Source organism: Moschus berezovskii, chromosome 9 (genome assembly GCF_049115385.1).
Source record: "Moschus berezovskii isolate FMDL1 chromosome 9, NW_MosBer_1.0, whole genome shotgun sequence".
Taxonomy (NCBI): domain Eukaryota; kingdom Metazoa; phylum Chordata; class Mammalia; order Artiodactyla; family Moschidae; genus Moschus; species Moschus berezovskii.
In genome coordinates this window covers 103,991,323-104,016,955 of record NC_142468.1, presented here as the reverse complement: position 1 = coordinate 104,016,955, position 25,633 = coordinate 103,991,323, and the positions used below count along the sequence as shown (strand labels likewise).

General features: G+C 37.5%; 2 protein-coding genes and 2 pseudogenes across 10 annotated transcripts in view; 1 reads left to right on the top strand and 3 right to left on the bottom strand.

The window, feature by feature from the left end:
• The window catches only part of LOC148776847 (olfactory receptor 11G2-like), a 54,214-nt gene that overhangs the window by 15,888 nt on the left and 12,693 nt on the right, over positions 1–25,633 (bottom strand). For 2 of the 9 annotated variants that reach the window (XM_088840082.1, XM_088840083.1), the window contains exon 2: positions 14,489–14,624. The exons of 6 other annotated variants lie outside the window; for them this stretch is intronic. In XM_088840082.1, coding sequence (XP_088696208.1) covers positions 14,489–14,597 — 109 coding nt within the window. In that variant the 5' untranslated portion in view covers positions 14,598–14,624. Of the gene's footprint in view, positions 1–14,488; positions 14,625–25,633 lie in introns of those variants that run through there. One more of the 9 variants, XR_016038330.1, reaches the window with a different exon arrangement.
• Positions 6,084–7,062, bottom strand: LOC148776850 (olfactory receptor 11H6-like; annotated as a pseudogene).
• Positions 7,365–8,063, bottom strand: LOC148776849 (olfactory receptor 11H4-like). Its single transcript, XM_088839941.1, has one exon. The coding sequence runs from the start codon at positions 8,061–8,063 to the stop codon at positions 7,365–7,367; it is 699 nt and encodes a 232-aa protein (XP_088696067.1).
• On the top strand, positions 22,325–23,260 carry LOC148776848 (olfactory receptor 11G2-like; annotated as a pseudogene).

Genomic DNA, 25,633 nt, shown 5'->3' with positions numbered 1-25,633 from the left:
TCTTTGTTTACTTGTTAAATTAGTCAACCCTGGAAAAACTGAGATAAAGTATGTCTGAATGAACCAGGCCATGCCGTACACATTACAAGGAAGACATTCACCAATATTTTAATTTTCCCTCAAAACTCAGGACAGTAGAAGCCTTGGTACCCATTTGTTGGCTCTCTCTCTAGAACCCACCCAGAGATGTTTCATGTGTGTGTGCTCAGTTGCTCTGTCATGCCCAACTCTTTGCGACCCCATTGACTTCACCCTGCCAGGCTCCTCTGTCCATGGAAATTTCCAGGCAAGAATATTGGAGTGGGTTGCCATTTCCTTCTCCAGGAGATCTTCCCAACCATGACAACTCAATTCACTTCCTTAGTTTGTACAGTTTCAGTGAGGGGCTGTAACATTGGATAATCTGTTTCTGGAAGACACTTAAAAATAAGGATAATTTTCCAGAGTAGGATGACAGGTAGGGAGCTGTATACGATAGAAAAATTATTGAATTTAGAATTATTTAAATTATTATTTATTATTTAGAATTATTTATTTGTCATAAGAAATTAATACTCAGCTATTATAAGCACACAGTTATGCCTTCTTTAAAGGACTGTTACAAAGATAACTGAATGAGATGAATTCCTGTGGAAGTACTTTGACTATTGCCTGACCAGTAAGAGTTTAAGTGATATTGGTTGTATGCATATGACCGTGATAATTCAAAGAGAGCTGTGGGTAAAAACCAGTAGATTATGATTTTTTGCTCTGCTAAACACTGCATAATCTTGTTACCTGGATCAGCAAAGGGAATTCTAACCTGGAGCTTCTCAAAAGTTTATTTTTTATTCTCTTAGAAGAGATAGTCTTCTTAACAATAACCAGAGAGGAGAAAGGAGCTGGAAATGGTTGTGGTAAAAATTCTTGAATATGTTTGCTGAGGGATGGAGGGGTTATAAGCAGAGACTGCCAGGAAGTAAGTCCTGTTTTTCCTGATCCTTGAGGATCCATTTATTGATGCTAAAGGTAAACAATGTCAAGAGACATCGCTCTGCTTGTTATTCACTTCCCTTGGGATGTTCCTTAATTTTAGTGTTTTTATTTTCTATGCGGTTGAAATGATGTCTTTTTCCTTCTTTAAAATTCTTACAGATAGAAGGAAATGTTAACAAATCAACTGGTTGCTTGATTAATTAATCAACCAGTATATCTAACTCTAACTCCCCTAAGTGTGTGCATACCATGTGGCCAATGAAGACTTTAAAAAACTTGAAGGCAATAAATGCAGCCCCAGATGTCCACAAATGATGTGACTAGACCTCAAAGTTATTACAAGCTGTTCTGACACTCTCAGCTAGGTCATGCTATTCTGTTATTGGACACATACATGGAACAAAACAAAGCTACTTTATAATTTTGTCTAAGGATAAAAAAAACAACGTCACTGTGCCAGTCATAAAATACCAAATATCCTCCTCTCTTGGCTAAAATGAGTGTCTACTACTTAAAAAAAAAAGCCAATTACAGCTTTAATCTCCTTCTTCTCTGCCCTCTATATAGATAAAATCTTATCTAGATACCTAGTCTTAGAATGGCCCTTGCATAGACAACATACAATCTGGAGCAGACCATCACTTCCTTAGATCCTCCCTCAAATCAGTCAACCAAAGCACCAATCATATAATAGATTATTTTTTAATTGAAGTGTAATTGATTTACAATACTGCTATTAGTTTTAGATGTATAGCAAAGTGATTCAGTTATGTATACATGTATATATATGTACATATATATATAAGATTTTTCCATTTTTTTCAGATTTTTTTCCATTATAAGTTATCATAAGATATTGAATATTGTTCTTTATGTTGTACGGTAACCCCTTTGGTAACCATAAGTTTGTTTTCTATGTCTGTGAAGCTATTTATATTTTAGAGGTAAGTTCAATTGTATAATCTTTTAGATTCCATATATAAATGATAAATGGTATTTGTCTTTCTCTTTCTTACTTAGTATGATGATGTCTAGATCCATCTATGTTGCTGCAAATGGTATTATTTCATTGTTTTTATGTCTGAGTAGCAGAGAGTCGGACACGACTGGGTGACTGAACTGAACTGAACTGAATATTCCGTTGTATACATGTATCACATCTTTATCCAGTCATCTGTCAATGGACATTTAAGTTGTTTCCATTGTCTTGGCTGTTGTAAATAGTGCTTCTATGACTATTGGGCTGCATGTATCTTTTCAAGTTAGGGTTTTCTCCAGACATGTGCCCAGGAGTGGGATCACTGGATCATATGGTAACTCTATGTTTAGTTTTTTTAAGGAATTTCCATACTGTTCTCCAGAGTGACTGCACCAATTTAGATTCTCACCAACAGTGTAGGAGGCTTCCTTTTTTCCTCAACTTCTCCAGCATTTATTGTTTGTAAACTTTTTGATGGTGGCCACTCTGACCAGTGTGAGGTTAAGGTCAGACTTTTGGATTAAGGCAGATAGATTATCAGAAAGCAGATATTTGGACCTCAGTTCTTAGATCTGGAAAGAATTGCTTCCTCTGAGCTATATTTCTATAAAATGCCTTTGAATCTTATTAATAAATGCTATAAGAAGCAGCTGTGTTTAACTATATGTATATACGTCAGATATTTTGGGGAACCACTGTTCAGTGTATCTCATTCTCCCTCATATGAATCATCTTGAAAGAAATTATAGAACTAGGAGTCAGTAATTTAGTTTTCCTTGTAAACAGATTTGTTTCTTCTTACAATTAGTGAAAATCATATGACAGATAATGTTTCTCCATTCTCTACTTCATTTTTTGAATCAAAGAAACATAGAGAATCATAACAACACTTGAAAAAACTTCAACACTGAAGATCCTTTCTGGTGATTTCCCACTTTATTTAAAGGGAGCTCATAACACTTACAGGCTTGACTTAATGTCAGCATTTATCCATCCGCAAATCATCATCCTGTTTTTCCTTTTTAAATTAATATTTTCCTTATTCTTTCTTTTAGTGCACTTTAATACTTCAAATTCTTAAAGAAAAAAGTGGAATGTAGCATAATAAAGGAACATATAAATAGACATGTAAGTAAATAGGTCGTTTCAATATAAGAAGAGCTTATGAAGACATGGATTTTTCTAAGGAGAGCTTTTTTAGCCTTCCTCTTAGTATATTGTATTGAGCAGCCTTCCCCAGGAGTTCATATAAAAGCTTTTTATTGTGGGCTAGAAGTTTCTAAATGATTTGATGCTGCCCACTACTCCAGCCTCTTATGTCATTTTCCTTCCAGGTAGCAAAATCAACTTTTCTTATTCTTTGAAAATCACAAGCTTCTACCTGTACTTACATGGGTGTTTATTGTCCTAGATCTTTGCATGATATATTATCTGAGTTTGAAATACCACTTCCTAACAAAGACATTCTCTAACCATTTAGATCTAAACTGTGCCCTATCCTACCCCAACAATTTCTGTATTCATACTCCCATTTATTCCTATTTTTGGCGTTTCAAGGATAGCTTCTTTTTTTGGTTGGAGCATAGTTGACTTACAATGTTGTGTTACTTTCTGCTGTACATCACAGTGAATCAGTTATGCATATACATATATCCACTCTTTATTAGACTCTTTTTCCATAAAGTCATTAATTAGTACTGAGTAGAGTTCCCTGTGCTGTACAGTAAGTACTTATTAGGTATCTATTTTATATACTGTAGTGTGTATATGTCAATCCCAATCTCTCAATTTATCCCTTCCCTCTTTCCTCTCTGGTAATCCTAGGATTGTAATTCTATTTCTGTTTTGTAAATAAGTTCATTTGTACCGTTAAAAAAAATTCCACATACAAGTGACATCCTATGATACTTGTCTTTCTTTGTCTGACTTACTTCACTCAGTATGACTTCACTCGAGGACCATCTATGTTGCTGCAAATGGCATGATTTCATTTTTTTTATGGTTGAGTAACATTCTATTGTGTATGTGTACCACATCTTCTTTATGCATTCACCCATCAATGTACATTTAGGTGGCTCCATGTCCTGGCTGTTGTAAAAGTTGTGTAGTGAACACTGGGGTTCATGTATCTTTTCAAATTATGGTTTTCTCTGGATATATGCCCAGGAGTGGGGTTGGTGGATCATATGATAGCTCTATTTTATTATAAAACTTGTAGAGAAACACATAGGCAGAATGTTCTCTGACATAAATCACTTTGACCTACTTACTAGAATAGTGAAGATAAAAATAAACATATGGGACCTAATTAAACTTAAAAGCTCCTGTACAACAAAGCAAACCATAAACAAAACAGACAACCCACAGAAAGGGAGAAAATGTTTGCAATTGAAGTGGCTGGCAAGGGATTATCTCCAAAATATACAAGCAAATCATGTAGCTCAGTAACAACTACAACAAAAAATCCAACAAATAACCCAATCAAAAAATGGACAGGAGATGTAAATAGATATTTTTCCAAAGAAGACATACAAATGGCCAAAAAGCACATGGAAAGATGCTCAACATCACTAATTATTAGAGAAATTCAAATCAAAACTACAATGAGGCATCATCTCAACAGATCATAATCCTCATCAAAAAAGTCTATAAACAATAAATGCTGGAGAGGGTTTGGAGAAAAAGGAACCCTTCTACACTGTTGGTGGGAATGTAAACTGGTACAGCTACTCTGGAGAACAATATGGAGGTTAATTAAAAAACTAAAAGTAGAGTTCTCATTTATTCCTTTTGTTTTATTGAGATATATAATTGATATAAAACATTAATTTCAGGAGTCTAATTGTAGTTAGTATCAATTACCACATATAGTTACAAATTTTTCAAACTACTGGAATTAGTAGTCATAAGCAATGAGATTTATGTGTTCAGCTTCTTATTATCTATCCCCTTCGGTATAATGTAAGCTTCACAAAGGCAGGGACTTGATCTTCTGCATTCAGATAGAGATAAATGTTTACTGAATGCCTGAATGAAATGCATCAACCCCAGAGGACAACTTGACTAATTTATTTATGACCAAATAGTTGAGCCAAATCACGTACACCTGTCTCATATCTCAGACTCACTGGCTTTTACTCTCTGTCTGCTTTTACCTATTTTGAGCTGCGTGCTCAACCCAAACTTCCTTCTCTTAAAACTAACCCCAGAGTATTGATATATTGTCACTACATGCTAATCTTTTAAAATGTGAGCCTATTTCTAGATATCTTAATTATTTTTCACAGGTAGGAAAAGGTAAGAAGACTGTAATATATTTCTTATTCTATAAATGGAGAATTTGGGAATAGAGGCAGGAGAAGCTTCCACTGCTGATGTCATGAGTGTTTGAATCACCTGTACTACTCACCATAACTTGTTTCACTTTCCCAACCAATTATTGTAAGATTTTTATTCCTCACTATATGTCATGTATTTTTTTTTAAATAGTGGCTCTGTAAGGTCAGTGTGTGAACTGGTGCTGATCTAGGTACACCAGAATCACATTAATATGGGAATTTCTGGGGTTAATTTTATATTCTGAATTAGGGGATTTGGAGAAAAACCTGGGAATCTATTCTTTTAAAGAGGTCTCTAAATAACTATAACATATAACTTAAGATCATTATTAATTTTTTGGATATTAATTACATAAGAATTTTGGCTCATTTGTGATAGAGACCAAATGTAAGAATATGCACACAATAGAGGAGAGTGATCTCAGATAAAGGGGAAGTAGTTACTGGCAGTCAGGAGAGGAGAAGAGTTTAAAGTTCAGATTCAGGTCATTTAATTCAAGTTACTGTCTATCAAGTCCTGTTTTGAAGGTCAGGTCTGGTTTAATTGGTTGTACTATTGTCCATATTGTCTAGACAGAAGTAGATGAATTTGGGTCTGTATTTCTAGGTGCCAGTAAGTAGAGATCTACTTTTTAAGTTGGAATAGATTTTTTTGATGGTCATCATCAAAAATCTCTGCAGATAATAAATGTTGGAGAGGGTGTGGAGAAAAGGAAACCCTTGCACACTGTTGGTGGGAATGTAAACTGGCTCAGCCACTATGGAGAACAGAATGAAGGAAAAAATAAATATTATGATCTTGGTCCACTCATGAGCTCTTGTTTGCTTTGGCCAGTTTTTGTAAACATCTGAATTTTTCTCAAGGCAGTCTTCATGTCCTTGTTCCCGCTGTAGATCAGCAGGTTTACAAGTGGAGTCACTGATGAGTACAGCAAGGTTACAATCTTCTGTATCCCAGCTGGATTTCCAGGGGTTGGGCTGATGTACATCATCATGATGGTTCCATAGAGCAGAGATACCACAGCCAGGTGGGAACCACAAGTGGAGAAGGCCTTACGTCTGCCAGCAGCTGAAGGGACATGCAACACTGCTCTGAGAACCAGGGTGTAAGACACAAGAATGAAAAAGAAGGTGATAAAGATTATAAGAGAGCTCAATATAGAACAGGAAAGCTCAATTCCAGGGGCAGGGATGCAGGGCAGGGATGCAGGACAGGGTCAGAAGGGGACCAGGGTCACAGACAAAATGGTCAAAGGTATTGGGGCCACAAAAGGGGAGTTGGGTGATGAAATAAATAGGGACTGGATAGCAGAGGAAGGCTGTTACCCAGCAGAGGCCCACCAAGTTCATGCAGAGATGGCTGCTCATGATGGTAGGATATTGGAGAAGTCGGCAGATGACCAAGTATCGATCAAAGCCATGAGGGGCAGTAAGAAGGTCTCAGTAATGCCCATGGAGAAGAAGAAGTAGAACTGGAGGAAGCAGGCAGTGAAAGAGCTGGTTTTGGTCTCAGACAGGAAGTTCCTTAACATATTGGGAACAGTGGTGTTGATGTAACACATCTCCAGGAACGAGAAGTTGGCCAACAGAGTGTACATGGGAGTGTGGAGTCTGTGATCCAGCTTCACTGCAAAGACAATGGCCCCATTCCCCATCAGTGTCAGGATGTAGGACGCAGAGAAGAGCACAGAGAGGAGGACTCGAGCCTCTAGAGCAGGGAAAGCTCAGGAGTATGAATTCAGTCACTGTGCTGACTCCTGACACATTCATGGCTTCCTAAGAGGTGGAGAGGAAAAAATGACAGCCACAGAGATGACCTTACTCTCTAATCTTCAGGAATATTTCCTTTCAGAGATCTGTAAGTCCCTCAGATTCTATTACTGTGTTAATAATGTAAATACGCTGCTGAAGACGGTCAAACTTCAGAATGCTAGATATGAAAAAGCTTTGAATTTTGGACTTTCTCATTCCTCTTTCAGTATTTTCTTAGACCCAGCAAAACTGCAAAAAAGCAGTTTGGAGAAGATTAATGACAGTACTTGCAAATATAAATAGGTATTTTATATTTGTATCTATAGATATAGTATCAGCACCAGGGTGTAGGATCCAGTAGTGTAGAAAAAGGTGGCAAAGATAAGGAGGGAGCTCATGGTACCACATATGAGAACAGTCCCTGGGACTGGGACACATGCTGAAGCCAGGGCCAACAGAGGACCCAGGTCACACAGAAAGTCATCAATCACATTTGGGCCACAAAATGGTAGCCGAGTAACAAGTATCACTGGGATCAGAAACCAGAGGAAACCGTACACCCAGCAAAAAATGACCAGGCTGCTACAGAACTTAGTAGTCATGACAGTGGGGTAGTGCAGAGGGCGGCAAATTGCCAGGAAACGGTCATAGGCCATGATGGAGAGAAATAAGCATTCTGTTGTGCCCAGTGAGAAGAAGAAGTACAACTGGAGGAGACACCGAGCAAAGGAGATGGTTTTGGTTTGGGAGAAGAAGTTGGCCAGCATATTGGGCACATCAGAGTTGACATAGCAGATCTCCAGGAAGGAGAAGTTGGCCAGCAGGAAGTACATTGGGGTGTGGAGCCAGTGGTCCCAGCGCACTGCACACACGATTGCCACATTTCCAAGGAGGGTCATGATGTAAGTTATAAAGAATATGGAAAAGAGGAAGATCTCTATTTCCCAGCGGCAAGGGAAGCCCAAGAGGATGAACTCACTTACAACGTGGGAAATATTTCTGACCTTTGACATCATCATTTCTGTCCATTCTGTGAGGATTGGAGCAGAAATTACATTTACAAAGAGAATTATGTCTCCTGGTTCCTCCCCAGGAGATGAGCACATTTTCCTGAGCATAAGGGAGGGGACTAGATCAATAGTTTCTATTTTTGATTGGGCAGTCCAACAATACAGTTGTTGAGTGTACTCCTCTATATATGACTATTCGCTTTTAAACTATCAACAAAGCACTGTCAATAAATATAGTAAATATTGGTAAAGATTTTGAAAAAAAAGTTTTTTTAGAATTAAAATAAAAGTAGAATTTCAGATATTTCCTTTCTGCATCTCTCATTGGGTTGCCTGGTGCACTGAACTTTGGAGAACATTGGTCTAGACAATACAGATGGGTATCTGCATGCGTGCTAAGTCGCTTCAGTCATGTCTGACTCCTTGCGACCCCATGGACTGCAGCCCACCAGGCTCCCCTGTCCATGGGATTCTCCAGGCAAGAACACTGGAGTGGGCCGCCATTTTCTTCCCCATAAGGGTGTCTGGCTAATGCTAAATTAATATATAAATTTTGACATGGGCAATTTAATTGTAAAAAACTAGAATTGACAGATTTACTGAACAAAAGAGTGTTATCAACTAAGTGCCTTAAAGGAGAGAACGTGAGGCTACCCCTCATACTGTGTTGCTGACACAGAGCGCAATGGTACTATAATCTCTTTTGCTCTAGGAACTCATGCAGGCTTAAATTCTTTGGCTTTTTTGGGCAGTAACTTTATACTTTTGACTTCTATTGAATTTTTATTATACTAAAGTCCTTAAAGTTTTATTCACAGAACTTAAAACAAGAGTGGCCCCATTTAGTGGTTGTGTTATTGAGTTTTTGAAGTGAGGGAGGTTAATTACTGAATTTCACAAAGTGTTTCATTGAATGAGATCTTAAGACTTTCAAATATTAACTTCCATTTGTATTTTTATTCCCTGTGAATTTGATAAAATTTCTCATGATTTTCACCTGTGTGTTTGGTTAGAATATGTAGAACATTAAAAATTGCTTTTTTAGAGAACTTAAAACTTTTTCTAGGTTAACACATATTATTCTAAACAATTGGGAATAGATGGCTAAGCTCAAAACAGATAAACAGCACAAAAATGGTGAAAATGACTTTGTATCTGAAAAACTTTCTGGCATAATAAACAAATCTGGCATTAATAAACAAAGGGCTTATTGAAAATTTTAAAAGTAGCTTTTAAAACTGATGCCCTTGTTCAGTTTCAGTTTTTAAAACATTTTCTTCCTTTCTTTAGCATTCTTCAGAGACACCAATAGTGATTTTGAAATCACATCTGTAAATTCTTTCTGTACCCAGGGATATAATTTGCTTAGGTCTGAAAATATAAGTTTATTTAAAATTATTAAGTGCTATTTTACTTTATTTTCTTGTCAATTCTCTTTTATACATTTTTCTTCTTTCTTTTGAAAGGAGATCAATCCTTAGAGCTGTCTAAGGATTCTAATTTAGATTGATTGTCCTTGATGTTTTCTCTCCAGAGGGCAGCAGATGGCCTAGTCTTTTTCTTTCATCTCATAAACTTGCAAACAAGGAGACCACAGCGCTATAGGCTGGTATGGAAAGACGTTCTTGTTTAGTGAGCTTCAGTGAAAAGCTCACTAAATTTCTCATAGAAAAACATCCCTTGCTTTTAATCACTTTATTTCATTTGTTTCTCTGTCTCTGTCTCTCTCTTCATTTCTTTTTTTCTTAGAATTACTTCTAAGATGACAAGATGACCTGAGATTTTTGTTGCTGGAAAATTTAAGAACTGTCTACAATACAGTCTTATATAGTTTCAGTATGTGGATAATAAAGGAAAATATTTCTTAACATATTTTTATTAAAACATTTTAGAATAATAGCATTAACTTTTTGATTGCTATCCATCATGAACCTTAGTTCATTTTCTATCAACTGCCACTTTGTTAGCATAAACTGAGTGTGCTAGCTACAGTCTTTTCAGGCTTAGCTCCTAAATTTAGCTTTATAAGCTAATCACTAAACTAAAGAATTTAAAAATTCAATACAAGTTTGCTTAGTGTCTACTGCATTCTTGTATACTAAGCAAGGGGTGTTTTGGAACATATATTTATATTCATTCATGGTGCAATACTGTTTTCAGTAAAATTAAGAGGCACTTTAAGTTAATATAAGTTTCAGTGTAAATTGTGGTAGTTAAATCTATAACTCCACATTTCCAGATAAAGGTCACTAATTTAAATATGAAATACATAATTTTGATTTTTCAGATTAACAAAAATGAATAATCATGATACCAGAGTTGATAAAGGTGCAATGAAATGACACTTAGAAAAACTGTTGGAGAGTATATTAACTTGTACATGTTTTTTCTGGCTGGCAATTTAGAAATACTCAGAGCTTTTAAAGCATTTATACCCATTAAATAAGAATTAGAGGTGTAGAAAAAATTCATACAGTGCATAAGAATTTTTAGGAATCATGTTAAAATACAGATTCTGACTCAGAAGGAGTGGACGGGGTTTGGGATTCTAAATTTCTAATAAGTAATAAGGTAATGTTAATTCTTTGAGTAGTAAAAATTTATAAAGTCCTCCATACTTTATAGAGTTCTTTGTGTAGCAAGAGTTTATGTAGTTCTTTATATATACTTCTTTAGAAAAAGTAAATAATACTGAGTAAAAGTAAAAAATTTCTGGAAAAAATGAAATTAATAGTGGTAAGTTTTTCAAGATCAGATGATAGGTTGCATACTTTTCTTAGTTATACATGTCTGTGTTTCTTAAAATTTCTATAAATAACATACATTACTTTTATAAACTTAAAAGACAAACATTAAAAATTATTATTCTTGAAGGCACTTTTCTGAATCTTCCACTTTCCCTAACCAATTTTTGTGACCTTTGCTATTTCTGGAATGTTACAAGTTGCTAGGAAGCCCATTATTTATGTCATATGTGACTTACCATGCAGGATATAATTTCTCACTTTCTTGCTACTTGGGTTTAAAGTCAATGAAGTAAGTCTCTGTGCCAAGGTTGAGGAGAAAGGGAAGATTGCCAGCGGGGCATCCTAAAGGCTGTATTTTACTTTAAGTGGCCAATGCCATTTCATAAACCTAGGACACGGATTAGAAGTTAAGTTTAAAAAAATCAAATGCAACATCATGAGAAATGATAGCCATTAGCTTCTGGAGAGAATTCGTGTTATTAGTCTTTTCCCATTTGAAGGAAGCATACCTTATCCTCAATCAGGTAATACTTTTCTTCCTTGAGAAAGAAAGAAAAAAAAAAACAGGAAAATGATACCATTTTCCATTTTGGGTTTTAATTTTCTTCAAAATTTTAAGGAGAATATTGTAGTTTAGAATAAAAGTCAAAAAAATCATGATGATATTAGACAGGATTAAATAAAGGCAATATACTTATTTTTCTTTTCTTTCACCTTTACAGTTGATAAAATTGAATGTAATGGTTTCTTTTTCAACCAGACAGGTAGAAAGATACTTTCTCCAACTCACATTTCCACTGTCAAAATATAACACATATTTTTCTCTGTCCCGTGTTCATGAATATGCCCTTTGTTGAAGGAATTGATTCAGGCACTTACTAGAATAAGAAACAGTGTCTGCAGATAAGCCTTTCCTCTGCTCTTCATTTCCCTTGGATCTCAGAGTTCTCTCCCTTGTGCTTTCACTTCCAGAGCATTTGGGGAAATATTTTTCTGTTTTTTGGAAGTTGAAAAAGATGTGTTTCCCCTGCTCCCCATCCAGCAGTAGTAAGAATGAAAGCTTGAATTTTCCACTTGTCCCCAGTGAAACTGTTGCTGGGCCAAAGCCAGTTTCCCTAAAGGGGCTCTTTGCTGAGATTCCCTCAGCTGGGATGGTCATTACCCCAGGGACTCATCTTTTGTTAAGGTTGTTTCAAACATCTGATACTCCTTTTCTCATAATGGACCAATGATTCCACTCTATCAGTTGATGCTATGCATTTGCCATATAATTTTGAGCTTCTTTGATTAAAGGGACAGTTATTTTTTTTATTTTTTAATTCATTACATGGGTTCAAAAGCCTATCCATGCCTGTAGCTACCCTTGTACTTTGGCATACAAATATAGCAGTTAATATTTACTGAAGACTTGTTACATGTCAGGCAGTAAGATGAGTAAATTTATGAGTAATTTCATTTAATCCCTTCCCAATCTGATAGGTTAGATGTACTATTATTTTTACTTATAGGGAAGCTATTGAAGCTTATGTTAATTAAATAATTTGTAACATTTAATAAATGGGGATGACAATATCTGAATTCAGTTCTCTCTGAGAGTGAAGCCTGAGTTCTTAAATAGTAAACTATTTACCTTCCATCTTTACCTGTCAAAGATGGGAAACAATTGCTATTGATATCTTATGCTAGATACTGTGACAAATTCTTATATGTAACTCATTTTATTTAATCCTTACAACACCCTGTGTGCTGGGTATCACTGTTGCAATTTTTTAAAATTCTGATTATCAAGGTAACTTGTGTTTAAACAAAAATTTGGAAGAGTCAGAAAAATTAAGGGAGCTAAAAAATTACTCACAATTTTTTCAAGCACAGATAATTCAAGTTAAAACTTGGCTTATTCCCTCTGGTCTTTTTTGTTGTAAAAATTTATACATATGAGGTCATACAGCACTTAGTATTCTGCTTACATTTATAGCCTGCATTTTTCCATGTAACTAAAACTCTCTTAAATACTATTAAAGCTGCATAATACTGAGTGTTGTTTTAATATCATTTCCCTAGGGTTTTTAGGCTATTTAAAATGTTCTGGTCTTAAAATAATGCAATAAAAATCACTGGGCTTAAATTTTTGTTTAATATTAGAACATTTCCCTAGAGTAGACTACTTAAAAGAAAATTACAATGTCAAAAATATATATATATAATTCTCAGAAGTAGACTTGTTAGATTAGATATATTCTCAGAAGTAGACTTGCTAGATTAGATGGTAGTTCTATTTTTAACTTTTTGAGTAACCTTCATACTGTTTTCCATAATGGCATACCAATTTACACTCTTACCAAGAGTGGACAAAGGTCCCTTTTTCTACATCTTTGATAAGCAATTGTTATCTCTTGTCTTTTTTGATGCTAGCCATTCTAACAGGTGTGAGGTGATATCTCATTGTGGTTTTGATTTATATTTCTCTATGATTAGTGATTTTGAGTAACTTTTCATGTACCTGTTGGCCATTCATAAATCTTTGGGAAAATGCCTATTCAGGTTCTTTGTCCAGTTTTTAATTGGATTGTTTGTTTTTTACTCTTGAGTTCATGAGTTCTTTATACATTTTGGATATTAACCCCTTATGGAGACCCCAGTTCAATTTCTGGGTCAGCAAGATCTGCCGGAGAAAGGATAGGCTATCCACTCCAGTATTCTTGGGCTTCCGTGTGGCTCAGCTGGTAAAGAATCCATCCGCATTGCAGAAGACCTGGGTTGGGAAGATCCCCTGGAGAAGGGAAATGCTACCCAATCCAGTATTCTGGCCTGGAGAATTCCATGGACTGTATAGTCCATCGGGTCGCAAAGAATTGGACACGACTGAGCAACTTTCACTCACTATCAGATACATGGTTTGCAAATATTTTTTCCCATTCCATAGGTTGTCTTTTCATTTTGTTGACTGCTACTTTTGTTGTGCAGAAACTTTTAAGTCTGATATCATACCTCATGTTTGTCTTTGATTTTGTTGCTTATACTTTAGGTGTCATAGCTGAAAAGTCATTGCCAAGATCCATGTCAAGAAGCTTTTGTTTTCTTCTAGGGTTTTTATGGCTTCAGGACTTATGTTTAAATATTCAATCCATTTTTAGTTAATCTTTGTGATAAGTGTAGGATAGGGGTCTAGTTTCATTCTTTTATATGTGACTATCCAATTTTCTCAAATTTTTGTTAAAGAGATTGCCTTTTTTCCACTGAGCATTCTTGACTCCCTTGTCAAATATTAAATGGCAACCCACTCCAGTATTCTTACCTGGAGAATCCCATGGATGGAGGAGCCTGGTGGGCTACAGTCCATGGGGTTGCAAAGAGTTGGACACAACTGAGTGACTTCACTCACTCACTCACTCACTCATGGATTTATTTCTGGATTCTCCATGCTGTTCTGTTGGTCAATGTGTTTGTTTTTAATGCCAATATTATACTCTTTTGATTACTATAGCTTTGCAATATAGTTTCAAATCAGGAAGTTTGATGCCTCCAGCTGTGTTCTTCCTTCTTAAGATTGCTTTGGTGCCTTTTGTGGTTCCATACAAGTTTTAGAATTGATTTTTCTATTTCTGTGAAAAGTACCATTGGAATTTTGAGAGATTTCATTGAGTCTGCAAATTGGCCTCCCAAGTGGCTCAGTGGTAAAGAACCTACCTGCCAAAGCAGAAGAAACAGAAGATGCAGGTTTGATCTCTGTGTCAGGAAGATCCCCTGGAGAAGGCAATGGCAACCCATTCCAGTATTCTTGTCTGGATGATCCCATGGACAGAGGAGCCTATGGTCTATGGGGCTGCAAAGAGTCAGACATGACTGAGCACACATGCCTTGGTTGAATAGATTGCTCTGGTGAGTATGAACATTTCAACAATATTACTTCTTCTGATCCATGAACATGGACCCATGGAATATTTTTCCATTTACTTGTGCCTTCTTCAATTTCTTTCATCATTATCTTATATTGATACATCAGTCTTTATTAAGAAGCCAAAAATAATTGAACAGCTGTGGTACCATGATATTCTTTTAGCCTAAAAATCAACAACCAGATGCCAGTCACCAAAAGATCAGAAAAAGGAAGAAAGAAGAAGGGGTGCTGGTTATGGAATATGTGACCCCTTTCCATTGTTCATGTATTTATAATTTATCTGTTGTGATAACAGTTAAAAAACAAGTTACTTTCAAGTTTGTGATGCTCACAGGGAAATTGATCTGACCAAACTGTATCCATTCTCATCTAGAGCAGTTGTTCTCAGAAGAACTTTACTATAGATAAAGTGAAGCTTTTTTAGGATCAGAATATTCCTCAACAAGTCTGAGATGTCACAGGAATATACTTCCAGTAAGTCAGAGATTGTGCATCCAAATTGCTTTCTTTTCAAGACTCATTAAAAAAATTTTTTTTGTGTACCCTAGAGGGCAATCAGGACATCTCCCAGTGTTTCTTTTGTGTGGGTCCTCAGGAGAAAGAAAACACATTAAGGGGAGGGGAGAAAAAAGGGATGGATTTTCCTTAAATAATAATCCTGTCAAAGCCAGAAGTGATTGAATGCTAGGAATGTATGCCTTCTTCTGCAGACAGGACCCTTGAATTCTAGTGGAGGTTGGACATACCTCATCAGAGTGAGTGTGAATGAATCCCTCCTTTTATTCTGTCTTCCACACAACAGATTGATATTATTTATGTATTAAATGAATGAATAGATGTCTTGAGGTGTTCAGTTAATTGAGAATTTCAGTGCATGGTATTTTATCAGTGCAAGGTGGCCAGATGGGGCAAAGCCCTAGGGTTTTTTTCTTTGATAAAATTACCGTGAAAATGAACATTTCTCTTTGAAATAATCCTAACATACAGGGAAATCCACTATGGAAAAATTTTTCAAATGTCTCAGACTTCAGGTTTTATTGTCTTAAAAGTTCCTAAACCAGTTTTAGTCATTTGCATTGTGAATAACTCCTTGAAAGATCTCATTATTTAATATCTCCTCTGATTGTATAATTATTCTCCTAGTAGTAGAATTTCCACATGATTACTTTCTATGCCATAGATCCCCTCCAAATTCATTCCATCATTCCAAGTGCTTCCCACCCTTTCCAAATCACCTTGCTGTTTTTACTTGTAATCATATCCAGGCCACAGTCACCTCAGTGATCAGTATTGTATTATTGTAGCACCATGTCCTGTCTATTGTCACCTTTATTAAAAGTGCTCATTCAAGTGAATGCTGAAAAAGATGAAAAGGTTCGGGTTGGAGGAGAGGAGGGTGGTCCATGTTACTAGCTCTTACTCATTCTAGATTGGGAAAGGGAGGGAAGCCAAGAGGGAATGAAGGAAGAATCCTATCGCAGGCAGAGGAGGGAACAGAATTCCTGAATACTCTGTCTTTCTTTAACTATCAAATATTTTAAAAACCTGGATTATTTGAAGCTGTTCTCTGGGTGAAGAAAGCTTTATCAATCCAGACTAAAGGGATGCAACTCCAGTTCTACTCTCCTAGCTTTAACATATACAAGGCAGTAAAGGATAAAGTTATGCCTGGACTTCTAAACTTTAACTAAAATGGAAATTTTCCTCATAGTGGTTTTTTTCAAGCAACCCATAAATGTCTGTTTAACAAATCTGTAGCTGAACCACTTTGTGGAAGGTACTAAAAGAAGAATGATGACCAATAGGTTGCGGATCAGAGAAACAGAAGCATTGTATAGATAATTATCAAAAGGGGTTTAATTCAAAAGGTAAGGAATTATTAAAGTGATTATTTCAGTGAGCAAATTTCATGCGCTATTTGGGAATTCGAGTATATTTTTGAGAGATTCATTCTGAGTTACATATGATGCGATTTTAAGGCATTTTTTCCATTATAAGTTAACACCATAGAAGTGCATTGAACTCATATAATTTGTTAGATTGAATACTCAGAGATAAGAATGTGTATGGAAGCTATATTTTAGGTTCAAACAGATACTTTTAAAGGAAGAATCAGATCAACGGGCTCATGTTTTGCTTATGATAACTAGGGCAATAAGTGGAGCTCACACTAAACATTTATTTACTCTAGGCTAGGTGCTTTAAGAATATGTTACATTTAATGTTTCATTAATTTCCATGGTGGATATTGTTACTCTGATTTTTAAAAATTTATTTATTTTTACTTGGAGGATAAATTTTCAATATTGTGCTAGTTTCTCCCATATATCAACATGAATCATCCATAGGGGACATATGTCCCCTCCCTCCTGAAATTTCCTCCCACCTACCACCCCATTCCACCCCCTCTAGGTTGTCACAGAGCACCAGGTTTGAGCCCCCTGTGTCATACAACAAATTCCCACTGGCTATCTATTTTACATATGGTAATGTGCATGTTTCAGTGCTACTCTCTCAATTTGTCCTACCATCTCCTTCACCCGTTGTGTTCATAAGTCTGTTCTCTATGTCTGTGTCTGTATTGCTGCCCTGAAAATAGGTTCATCAGTACCATCTTTCTAATTCCATATACATCCATCAATATATGATATTTGCTTTATGATTTACTTCACTCTGTATAATAGGCTCTAGGTTCACCCACTTCATTAGAATTGACTCAAATGCAATTTATGGCTAAGTAATACTTTGGCCACCTCATGTGAAGAGTTGACTTACTGGAAAAGACTCTGATGCTGGGAGGGATTGGGGGCAGGAGGAGAGGGGACAACAGAGAATGAGATGGCTGGATGGCATCACCGACTCGATGGACATGAGTTTGAGTGAACTCCGGGAGTTGGTGATGGACAGGGAGACCTGGCGTGCTGTGATTCATGGGGTCGCAAAGAGTCGGACACAACTGAGTGACTGAACCAAACTGAACTGAACTGAATAGTCCATTGTCTGCACGCTCAGAGCCGGCATCACGTCATTGTAGGGGACTGGAATGCAAAAGTAGGAAGTCAAGAAACACCTGGAGTAACAGGCAAATTTGGCCTTGGAGCATGGAATGAAGCAGGGCAAAGGCTAATAGAGTTTTGCCAAGAGAACGCACTGGTCATAGCAAACACCCTCTTTCAACAACACAAGAGAAGACTCTACACATGGACATCACCAGATGGTCAACACCGAAATCAGATTGATTATATTCTCTGCACCCAAAGATGGAGAAGCTCTATACAGTTAGTAAAAGCAAGACCAGGAGCTGACTATGGCTCAGATCATGAACTCCTTATTGCCAAATTCAGACTTAAATTGAAGAAAATAGGGAAAACCACTAGACCATTCAGATATGACCTCAATCAAATCCCTTATGATTATACAGTGGAAGTGAGAAATAGATTTAAGGGACTAGATCTGATAGATAGAGTGCCTGGTGAACTATGGACGGAGGTTCGTGACATTGTACAGGAGACAGGGACCAAGACCATCCCCATGGAAAAGAAATGCAAAAAGGCAAAATGGCTGTCTGAGGAGGTCTTACAAATAGCTGTAAAAAGAAGAGAAGCGAAAAGCAAAGGAGAAAAGGAAAGATAGGCATCTGAATGCAGAGTTCCAAAGAATAGCAAGGAGAGATAAGAAAGCCTTCCTCAGTGATCAATGCAAAGAATTAGAGGAAAACAACAGAATAGGAAAGACAAGAGATCTCTTCAAGAAAATTAGAGATACCAAGGGAACATTTCATGCCAAGATGGGTTCGATAAAGGACAGAAATGGTATGGACCTAACAGAAGCAGAAGATATTAAGAAGAGGTGGCAAGAATACACAGAACTGTACAAAAAAGATATTCATGACCATAATCACGATGGTGTGATCACTGACCTAGAGCCAGACATCTTGGAATGTGAAGTCAAGTGGGCCTTAGAGAGCATCACTATGAACAAAGCTAGTGGAGGTGATGGAATTCAAGTTGAGCTATTTCAACACGTGAAAGATGATGCTGTGAAAGTGCTGCACTCAATATGCCAGCAAATTTGGAAAACTCAGCAGTGGCCACAGGACTGGAAGAGGTCAGTCTTCATTCCAATCCCAAAGAAAGGCAATGCCAAAGAGTGCTCAAACTACCGCACAGTTTCACTCATCTCACATGCTAGTAAAGTCATGCTCAAAATTCTCCAAGCCAGGCTTGTGAACCGTGAACGTCACGTTCACGTGATGTTCAAGCTGGTTTTAGAAAAGGCAGAGGCAGCAGAGATCAAATTGCCAACATCCGCTGGATCATGGAAAAAGCAAGAGAGTTCCAGACAAACATCTATTTCTGCTTCATTGATTATGCCAAAGCCTTTGACTGTGTGGATCACAACAAACTGTGGAAAATTCTGAAAGAGATAGGAGTACCCGACCATCTGACCTGCCTCTTGAGAAACCTGTATGCAGGTCAGGAAGCAACGGTTAGAATTGACCATGGAACAACAGACTGGTTCCACATAGGAAAAGGAGTACGTCAAGGATGTATATTGTCACCTTGCTTATTTAACTTATTTGCAGAGTTCATCATGAGGAACGCTGGGCTGGAAGAAGCACAAGCTGGAATCAAGTTTTCTGGGAGGAATATTAATAACCTCAGATATGCAGATGACACCACCCTTATGGCAGAAAGTGAAGAGGAACTCAAAAGCCTCTTGATGAATGTGAAATAGGAGAGTGAAAAAGTTGGCTTAAAGCTCAACATTCAGAAAACTGAGATCATGGCATCTGGTCCCATCACTTCATGGGAAATAGATGGCAAAACAGTGGAAACAGTGTCAGACTTTATTTTTTTGGGCTCCAAAATCACTGCAGATGCTGACTGCAGCCATGAAATTAAAAGACGCTTATTCCTGGAAGGAGAGTTATGACCAACCTAGATAGCATATTAAAAGCAGAGACATTACTTTGCCAACCAATGTCCATCTAGTCAAGGCTATGGTTTTTCTGGTGGTCATGTATGGATGTGAGAGTTGGACTGTGAAGAAAGCTGATTGCCGAAGAATTGATGCTTTTGGACTGTGGTGTTGGAGAAGACTCTTGGGAGTCACTTGGACTGCAAGGAGATCCAACCAGTCCATTCTCAAGGAGATCAGTCCTGGGTATTCATTGGAATGACTGATGCTGAAGCTGAAGCTCCAATACTTTGACCACCTCATGGGAAGAGTTGACTCACTGGAAAAGACTCTGATACTGGGAGGGATTGGGGGCAGGAGGAGAAGGGGACGGCAGAGAGGAGATGGCTGGATGGCATCACCAACTTGATGGACGTGAGTTTGAGTGAACTCTGGGAGTTGGTGATGGACAGGGAGGCCTGGCATGCTATAATTCATGGGGTCACAAAGAGTCGGAAACAACTGAGTGACTGAACTGAATAGTCCATTGTATATATAGGATTAATCTCCAAAATATACAAAGCAGCTCATGCAGTTCAATACCAGAAAAACAAACAACCCAATCAAAAAGTGAGCAGAAGACCTAAACAGACATTTCTCCAAAGAAGATATACAGATGGCTAATACACATATGAAAAGATGTTCAACATCACTTATTAATAGAGAAATGCACATGAAAACTACAATGAGGTATCACCTAACCGCAGTCAGATTGACCATCATCAAAAAATCTACAAACATTAAATCCTGGAGAGAGTGTGAAGAAATGGGAACTCTCTTGCATTGTTAATGGGAATGTAATTTGATACATGGAGAACAGTATGGAGACTCTTAAAATAACTAGGAATAAAAATAACTACCATAAGACCCAGCAATCCCACCACTGAGCATATACTCTGAGGAAACCGCAACTGAAAAAGACATATGTACCCCAGTGTTCATCGCAACACTATTTACAATAATACATGGAAGCAACCTAGATATTACTCTGATTTTGCAGATGCAGATATTGAAGCAGAGAGAGAGAAAGAGAGAGTCACTTGTCCCAGGTTATAAATACTGTTTTTAAAAGATCCAGGACTTCATTATAGCCCTCTTGAATTCTGATTCTTTATTCTTTTTTTAAAATTAAACTGTGATACAACTTACATTGCCTTCTTAAACAGTCACTTTGACTTTGCACTTCGGAAGCATTAAAATGTTGAGCCCTTCCTTTATTTATTATTATTGTTTTTAAACTAAACCCTATGTATTTAAAATGAAAATTGAGGGAAAATAGTATAAATTAATAAGGAAAGAAAAATAAGTGGATTGAAAATCTATTCTAACTAAAAGCTAAAGTATATGATATGATTTTTTAAAATAGTAGACTAGCAAATTTTGCAAATGGAACTGAAAGTGCATAGCAAATGTGAATGAAGGGCACTCCACAGAGGATAGTTGGAATTAAATTAAAACAATTTAAATATTTTAAAGCACATGCTATATTCCTTCATTTAGACTGGGAATTGTTGAATTAACCTCCAGTTATTTATGAGCTCTCTTTCATTTTATATCCCTGTGCTTCCCTGGTGGCTCAGTCGGTAAAGAAACAGTGCAATGCAGGAGACCTGGGTTCATTCCCTGGGTTGGGAAGATCCCCTGGAGGAGGGCATGGCAATCCCCTCCAGTGTTCTTGCCTGGAGAATCCCTAAGGACAGAGGAGCCTGTTAGGCTGCAGTCCATGGGGTTGCAAAGAGTTGGACATAACTGACCGATTAAGCACAGCACAGCCTCTAACTTAGTAGTGTAACCTCCATATTTTGCTTTCTTTGTTGTCAATTCATAGCTTCTGAAAAACCTCTAGGTTCAAACTTTCACTTATATACCCATATAAGTGAAAGTGAAAGTTGCTCAGTCGTGTCCGACTCTTTGTGACCCCATGGACTGTAGTCCATGGAATTCTCCAGGCCAGAATACTGGAGTGGATAGCCTAAACCTTCTCCAGAGGATCTTCCTGATCCAGGAATTGAACCGGGGTCTCCTGCGTTACAGGCAGATTTGTTAACAACTGAGCTATCATGGAAGTCCGTACTTATATAACATAACAGTACTTTATAAAGCAAGGTGTACTTTTCACATCAGAATCAATTGGGAATATAAGTTTTTTAAAAATGGAAACATAAAACAAATTAGTGTATTTATTTGATTTACCAAGAGTCTATAGTATTTTAGTTAAATAGGGAGGAGAGCTTATGGACCTTGTAGTGATTATCAAAACGATAGATAATCCAAGTCCAGCTTAATGGTAGCAGTGACATTTAATGACTACATTTCTGAAGCTTATTAGTGCTACTTGAGTTAAACAAAGGTGGCCAGTTAAGGTGTTTAATGATTCATTTCTATCTCTATTTTTCTTACAGGCTAAAATTGGAAGAAAATGTTCTAGAAGAACTATTTAAAGTGAAGTAATATTTAAGTAATATTATCAATGGTGCTATTCTGTTTTACATCAATGTTATTTTGAGAAAAATTATTCATATTGACTAAATACTGATATTCCAGTTTATTCTCTACTTATAATGCCACTTACTTCCAATGAGAAATTGAGGCATGAAAAACTGAATAAAACAGACCCTTAATATGCACTTCTGTTTATGTCTGTGCACATTACAGGTTAGAGGAAAATGCATGTTTTGCATAACAAGAGTGTCACTGCTCCCTTTCATGAATTCGTCCTGCTGGGTTTCTTGTGTAGCCAAGAAATAGAGATTCTCCTTTTTGTTTTATTCTCCATCATCTACCTCTTGACCTTGTTGGGCAGCAGTGCTATTATCTGTGCTGTGTGGTGGGACCAGCAACGCCACACTCCCATGTATATTTTATTGGCCAACTTCTCATTCCTGGAGATCTGCTACATCCATTCCAATGTGCCCAGCATGTTGTTCAACTTCCTATCCAAGACCAAGACCATCTCCTATCATGGCTGTATCCTACAGTTCCACATCTTCCTCTCTCTTTGTGCCACGGAACCCTTCTTCCTGGCCCTCATGGCATTTGACAGATATGTTGCCATCTGCCGTCCATTGCACTACCCAACCATAATGACCAGGAAAGTCTGTGGAACCCTTGTGTCTGCTTCCTGGGTGGGTGGATTCTTATGGTTAGTTACAGCTGCTGCTCTTATCTCCCAAGTTCCATTCTGTGGTTCAAATGTCATTGATCACTCCCTCTGTGATCTTGGGGCGATGCTGGCCATATCATGTGTCCCTGTCCCCAGGACAGCTCTGACTTGCAGCACTTTCAGTGCTGGGGTCACATTCGTCACTTGGTTCCGCACTCTTGTGTCCTGCACTCTGGGACTTCGAGCTGTGGCTCAGGTCCCCAAAGGCTCACGTGGGAGAAGAGCTTCTCCACACGCACCTCCCACCTGACAGCTGTGTTCCTTCTCACGGCTCAGTCTCAGTGCTGTGTGTAAGCCCAGGGGAGCCGGTCAGCCGGGGCTGCAGAAGTTCCTGACCATGCTGTACTCAAGTGCAACTCCACTTTTAAATCCTCTGATCTGCAGCCTCAGGAATGAGGAGATGAAGGTTGCTCTGAAGAAAATTATGGGTAAACTTTAGAAATAACTCCTGAATGGGACACTTTGGTGAGCTAAACAGTCCTAAAAAGTTAGGACTGTTGTAAAGAGTCAAGGAAAACTATACTTAAAAGTAATAAATGTTACTAGATCTAAAATAAATATTTCCAGAGGAGAATTTCTTAAAATTCAGTCTTTTCTATTATTTACTGATTGAGTGACTAGTTATTTATCTGTTTTCCTAATTTTAACTGGAGAAGACCAAGTTAAATCATATCCCCATTAAAGAGTGTTTGAGATTGAGTGAGTTAATATATGAAAACATTTGTAACAGTGCTTGGCACTCAATAAATATTTTATTATAATGTTGGTAATATATTATTATCAATAAAAATTGTACCAAAATTTATCATTATTTATTGTTGCCAAGTATGAGTTTCAGCAGTTTCTTTTTTCCCAAACTTAAAAAATTATTATTTTTATTATTAAAGTATAGTTGATATGCAGTTTTATATTATTTTAGCTATACAAAGCAGTAATTCAATATTTTTATAGATAATGCTCAATTTAAAGTTATTGTAAAATAGCAACTATAGTTGCCTACGTTGTGCAATATGTCTTTGAAGCTTATTTATTTAATACATAATTGTTGGTATCTCTTAATCTCCTGTTGTGCCTGTCTGCCCTTCCTTCTCTCTCTACTGGTAACCACTAGTTTGTTCTCTGTATCTGTGAGTCTGTTTCTGTTTTGTTATATTCATTTGCTTGTTTTTAGATTCGACATATAGATGATAACATACAGTATTTGTCTCTCTCTGTCTGACTTATTAGACTGAGCATAATATCCTCCAGTCCATCCATGTTGTAGCAAATGGCAGGATTTCATTATTTTTTATGGTTGAGTAATATTCCATTAGGGAATCCCAGGTGGCTCAGTGCTAAAGGATCTTCCTGACAATTCAGGAGAAGTAGGAGATGCAGGCTGAGTGCCTGGGTTGGGAAAATCCCTTGGAGGAGGAAATGGCAACCCACTCCAATATTCTTGACTGGAGAATCCTACAGACAGAGGAGCTTGGTGGGCTACAGTCCATAGGGTTGCAAAGAGTCAGACATGATTGATTGAACAAGCAGCATGAACACATTTTAGGTATATGTATATTCAGTGTTCTTGCATGGAGAATCCCAGGGACGGGGAAGCCTGGTGGGTTGCTGTCTGTGGGGTTGCACAGAGTCGGACACGACTGAAGCGACTTAGCAGCAGCAGTAGCATACATAGAATATTCATCTTCTTTATCCATTCATCTGTTGATAGACACTAAGGTTGCTTCCACATTTTGGCTACTGAAAAAATGCTGCTATGAACATTGGGTTGCGTATATCTTTTCTAATTAATTTTCTTTTTCATCAAATATATACCAAGGAATGGAATTGTTGAAAGAGGAGAGTGAAAAAGTTGGCTTAAAGCTCAACATTCAGAAAACTGAGATCATGGCATCTGGTCCCATCACTTCATGGGAAATAGATGGCAAAACAGTGTCAGACTTTATTTTTTGGGCTCCAAAATCACTGCAGATGCTGATTGCAGCCATGAAATTAAAAGACGCTTGCTCCTTGGAAGGAAAGTTATGACCAACCTAGATAGCATATTAAAAAACAGAGACATTACTTTGCCAACCAAGGTCCGTCTAGTCAAGGCTATGGTTTTTCCCGTGGTCATGTATGGATGTGAGAGTTGGACTGTGAAGAAAGCTGATTGCCGAAGAATTGATGCTTTTGCACTGTGGTGTTGGAGAAGACTCTTGGGAGTCCCTTGGACTGCAAGGAGATCCAACCAGTCCATTCTAAAGGAGATCAGTCCTGGGTGTTCGTTGGAATGACTGATGCTGAAGCTGAAGCTCCAATACTTTGGCCACCTCATGCGACGAGTTGACTCACTGGAAAAGACTCTGATGCTGGGAGGGATTGGGGGCAGGAGGAGAAGGGGACGACAGAGGATGAGATGGCTGGATGGCATCACCGATTCGATGGACCTGAGTTTGAGTGAACTCCGGGAGTTGGTGATGGACAGGGAGGCCTGGTGTGCTGCCATTCATGGGGCCGCAGAGTCGGACAGGACTGAGCGACTGAACTGAACTGAACTGAACTGAACTGATGGTAGTTCTACTTTTTGTCAAAGTGTTTTCCAAATTTGTTGCACCAATTTACATTCCCACCAACAGCACACAAATGTTCTTTTTGTCTATATGTTTGCCAACATTTTTGTTTCTAGACTTTTTGATGATGGCCATGTTGTTAAGCGTGAAAAGATGTCTCATTTGGTTTTTGATTTGCCTTTCTCTGATGATTAGTGGTGCTGAGTACCTTTTCATCTGCCTGTTGGCCACCTAGATATCGTCTTGGAAAAATGACTATTCAT

Excerpts from the sequence above, each read along its gene's own strand:
- LOC148776849 (XM_088839941.1), bottom strand. The coding sequence starts at position 8,063 with ATGATGATGTCAAAGGTCAGAAATATTTCCCACGTTGTAAGTGAGTTC.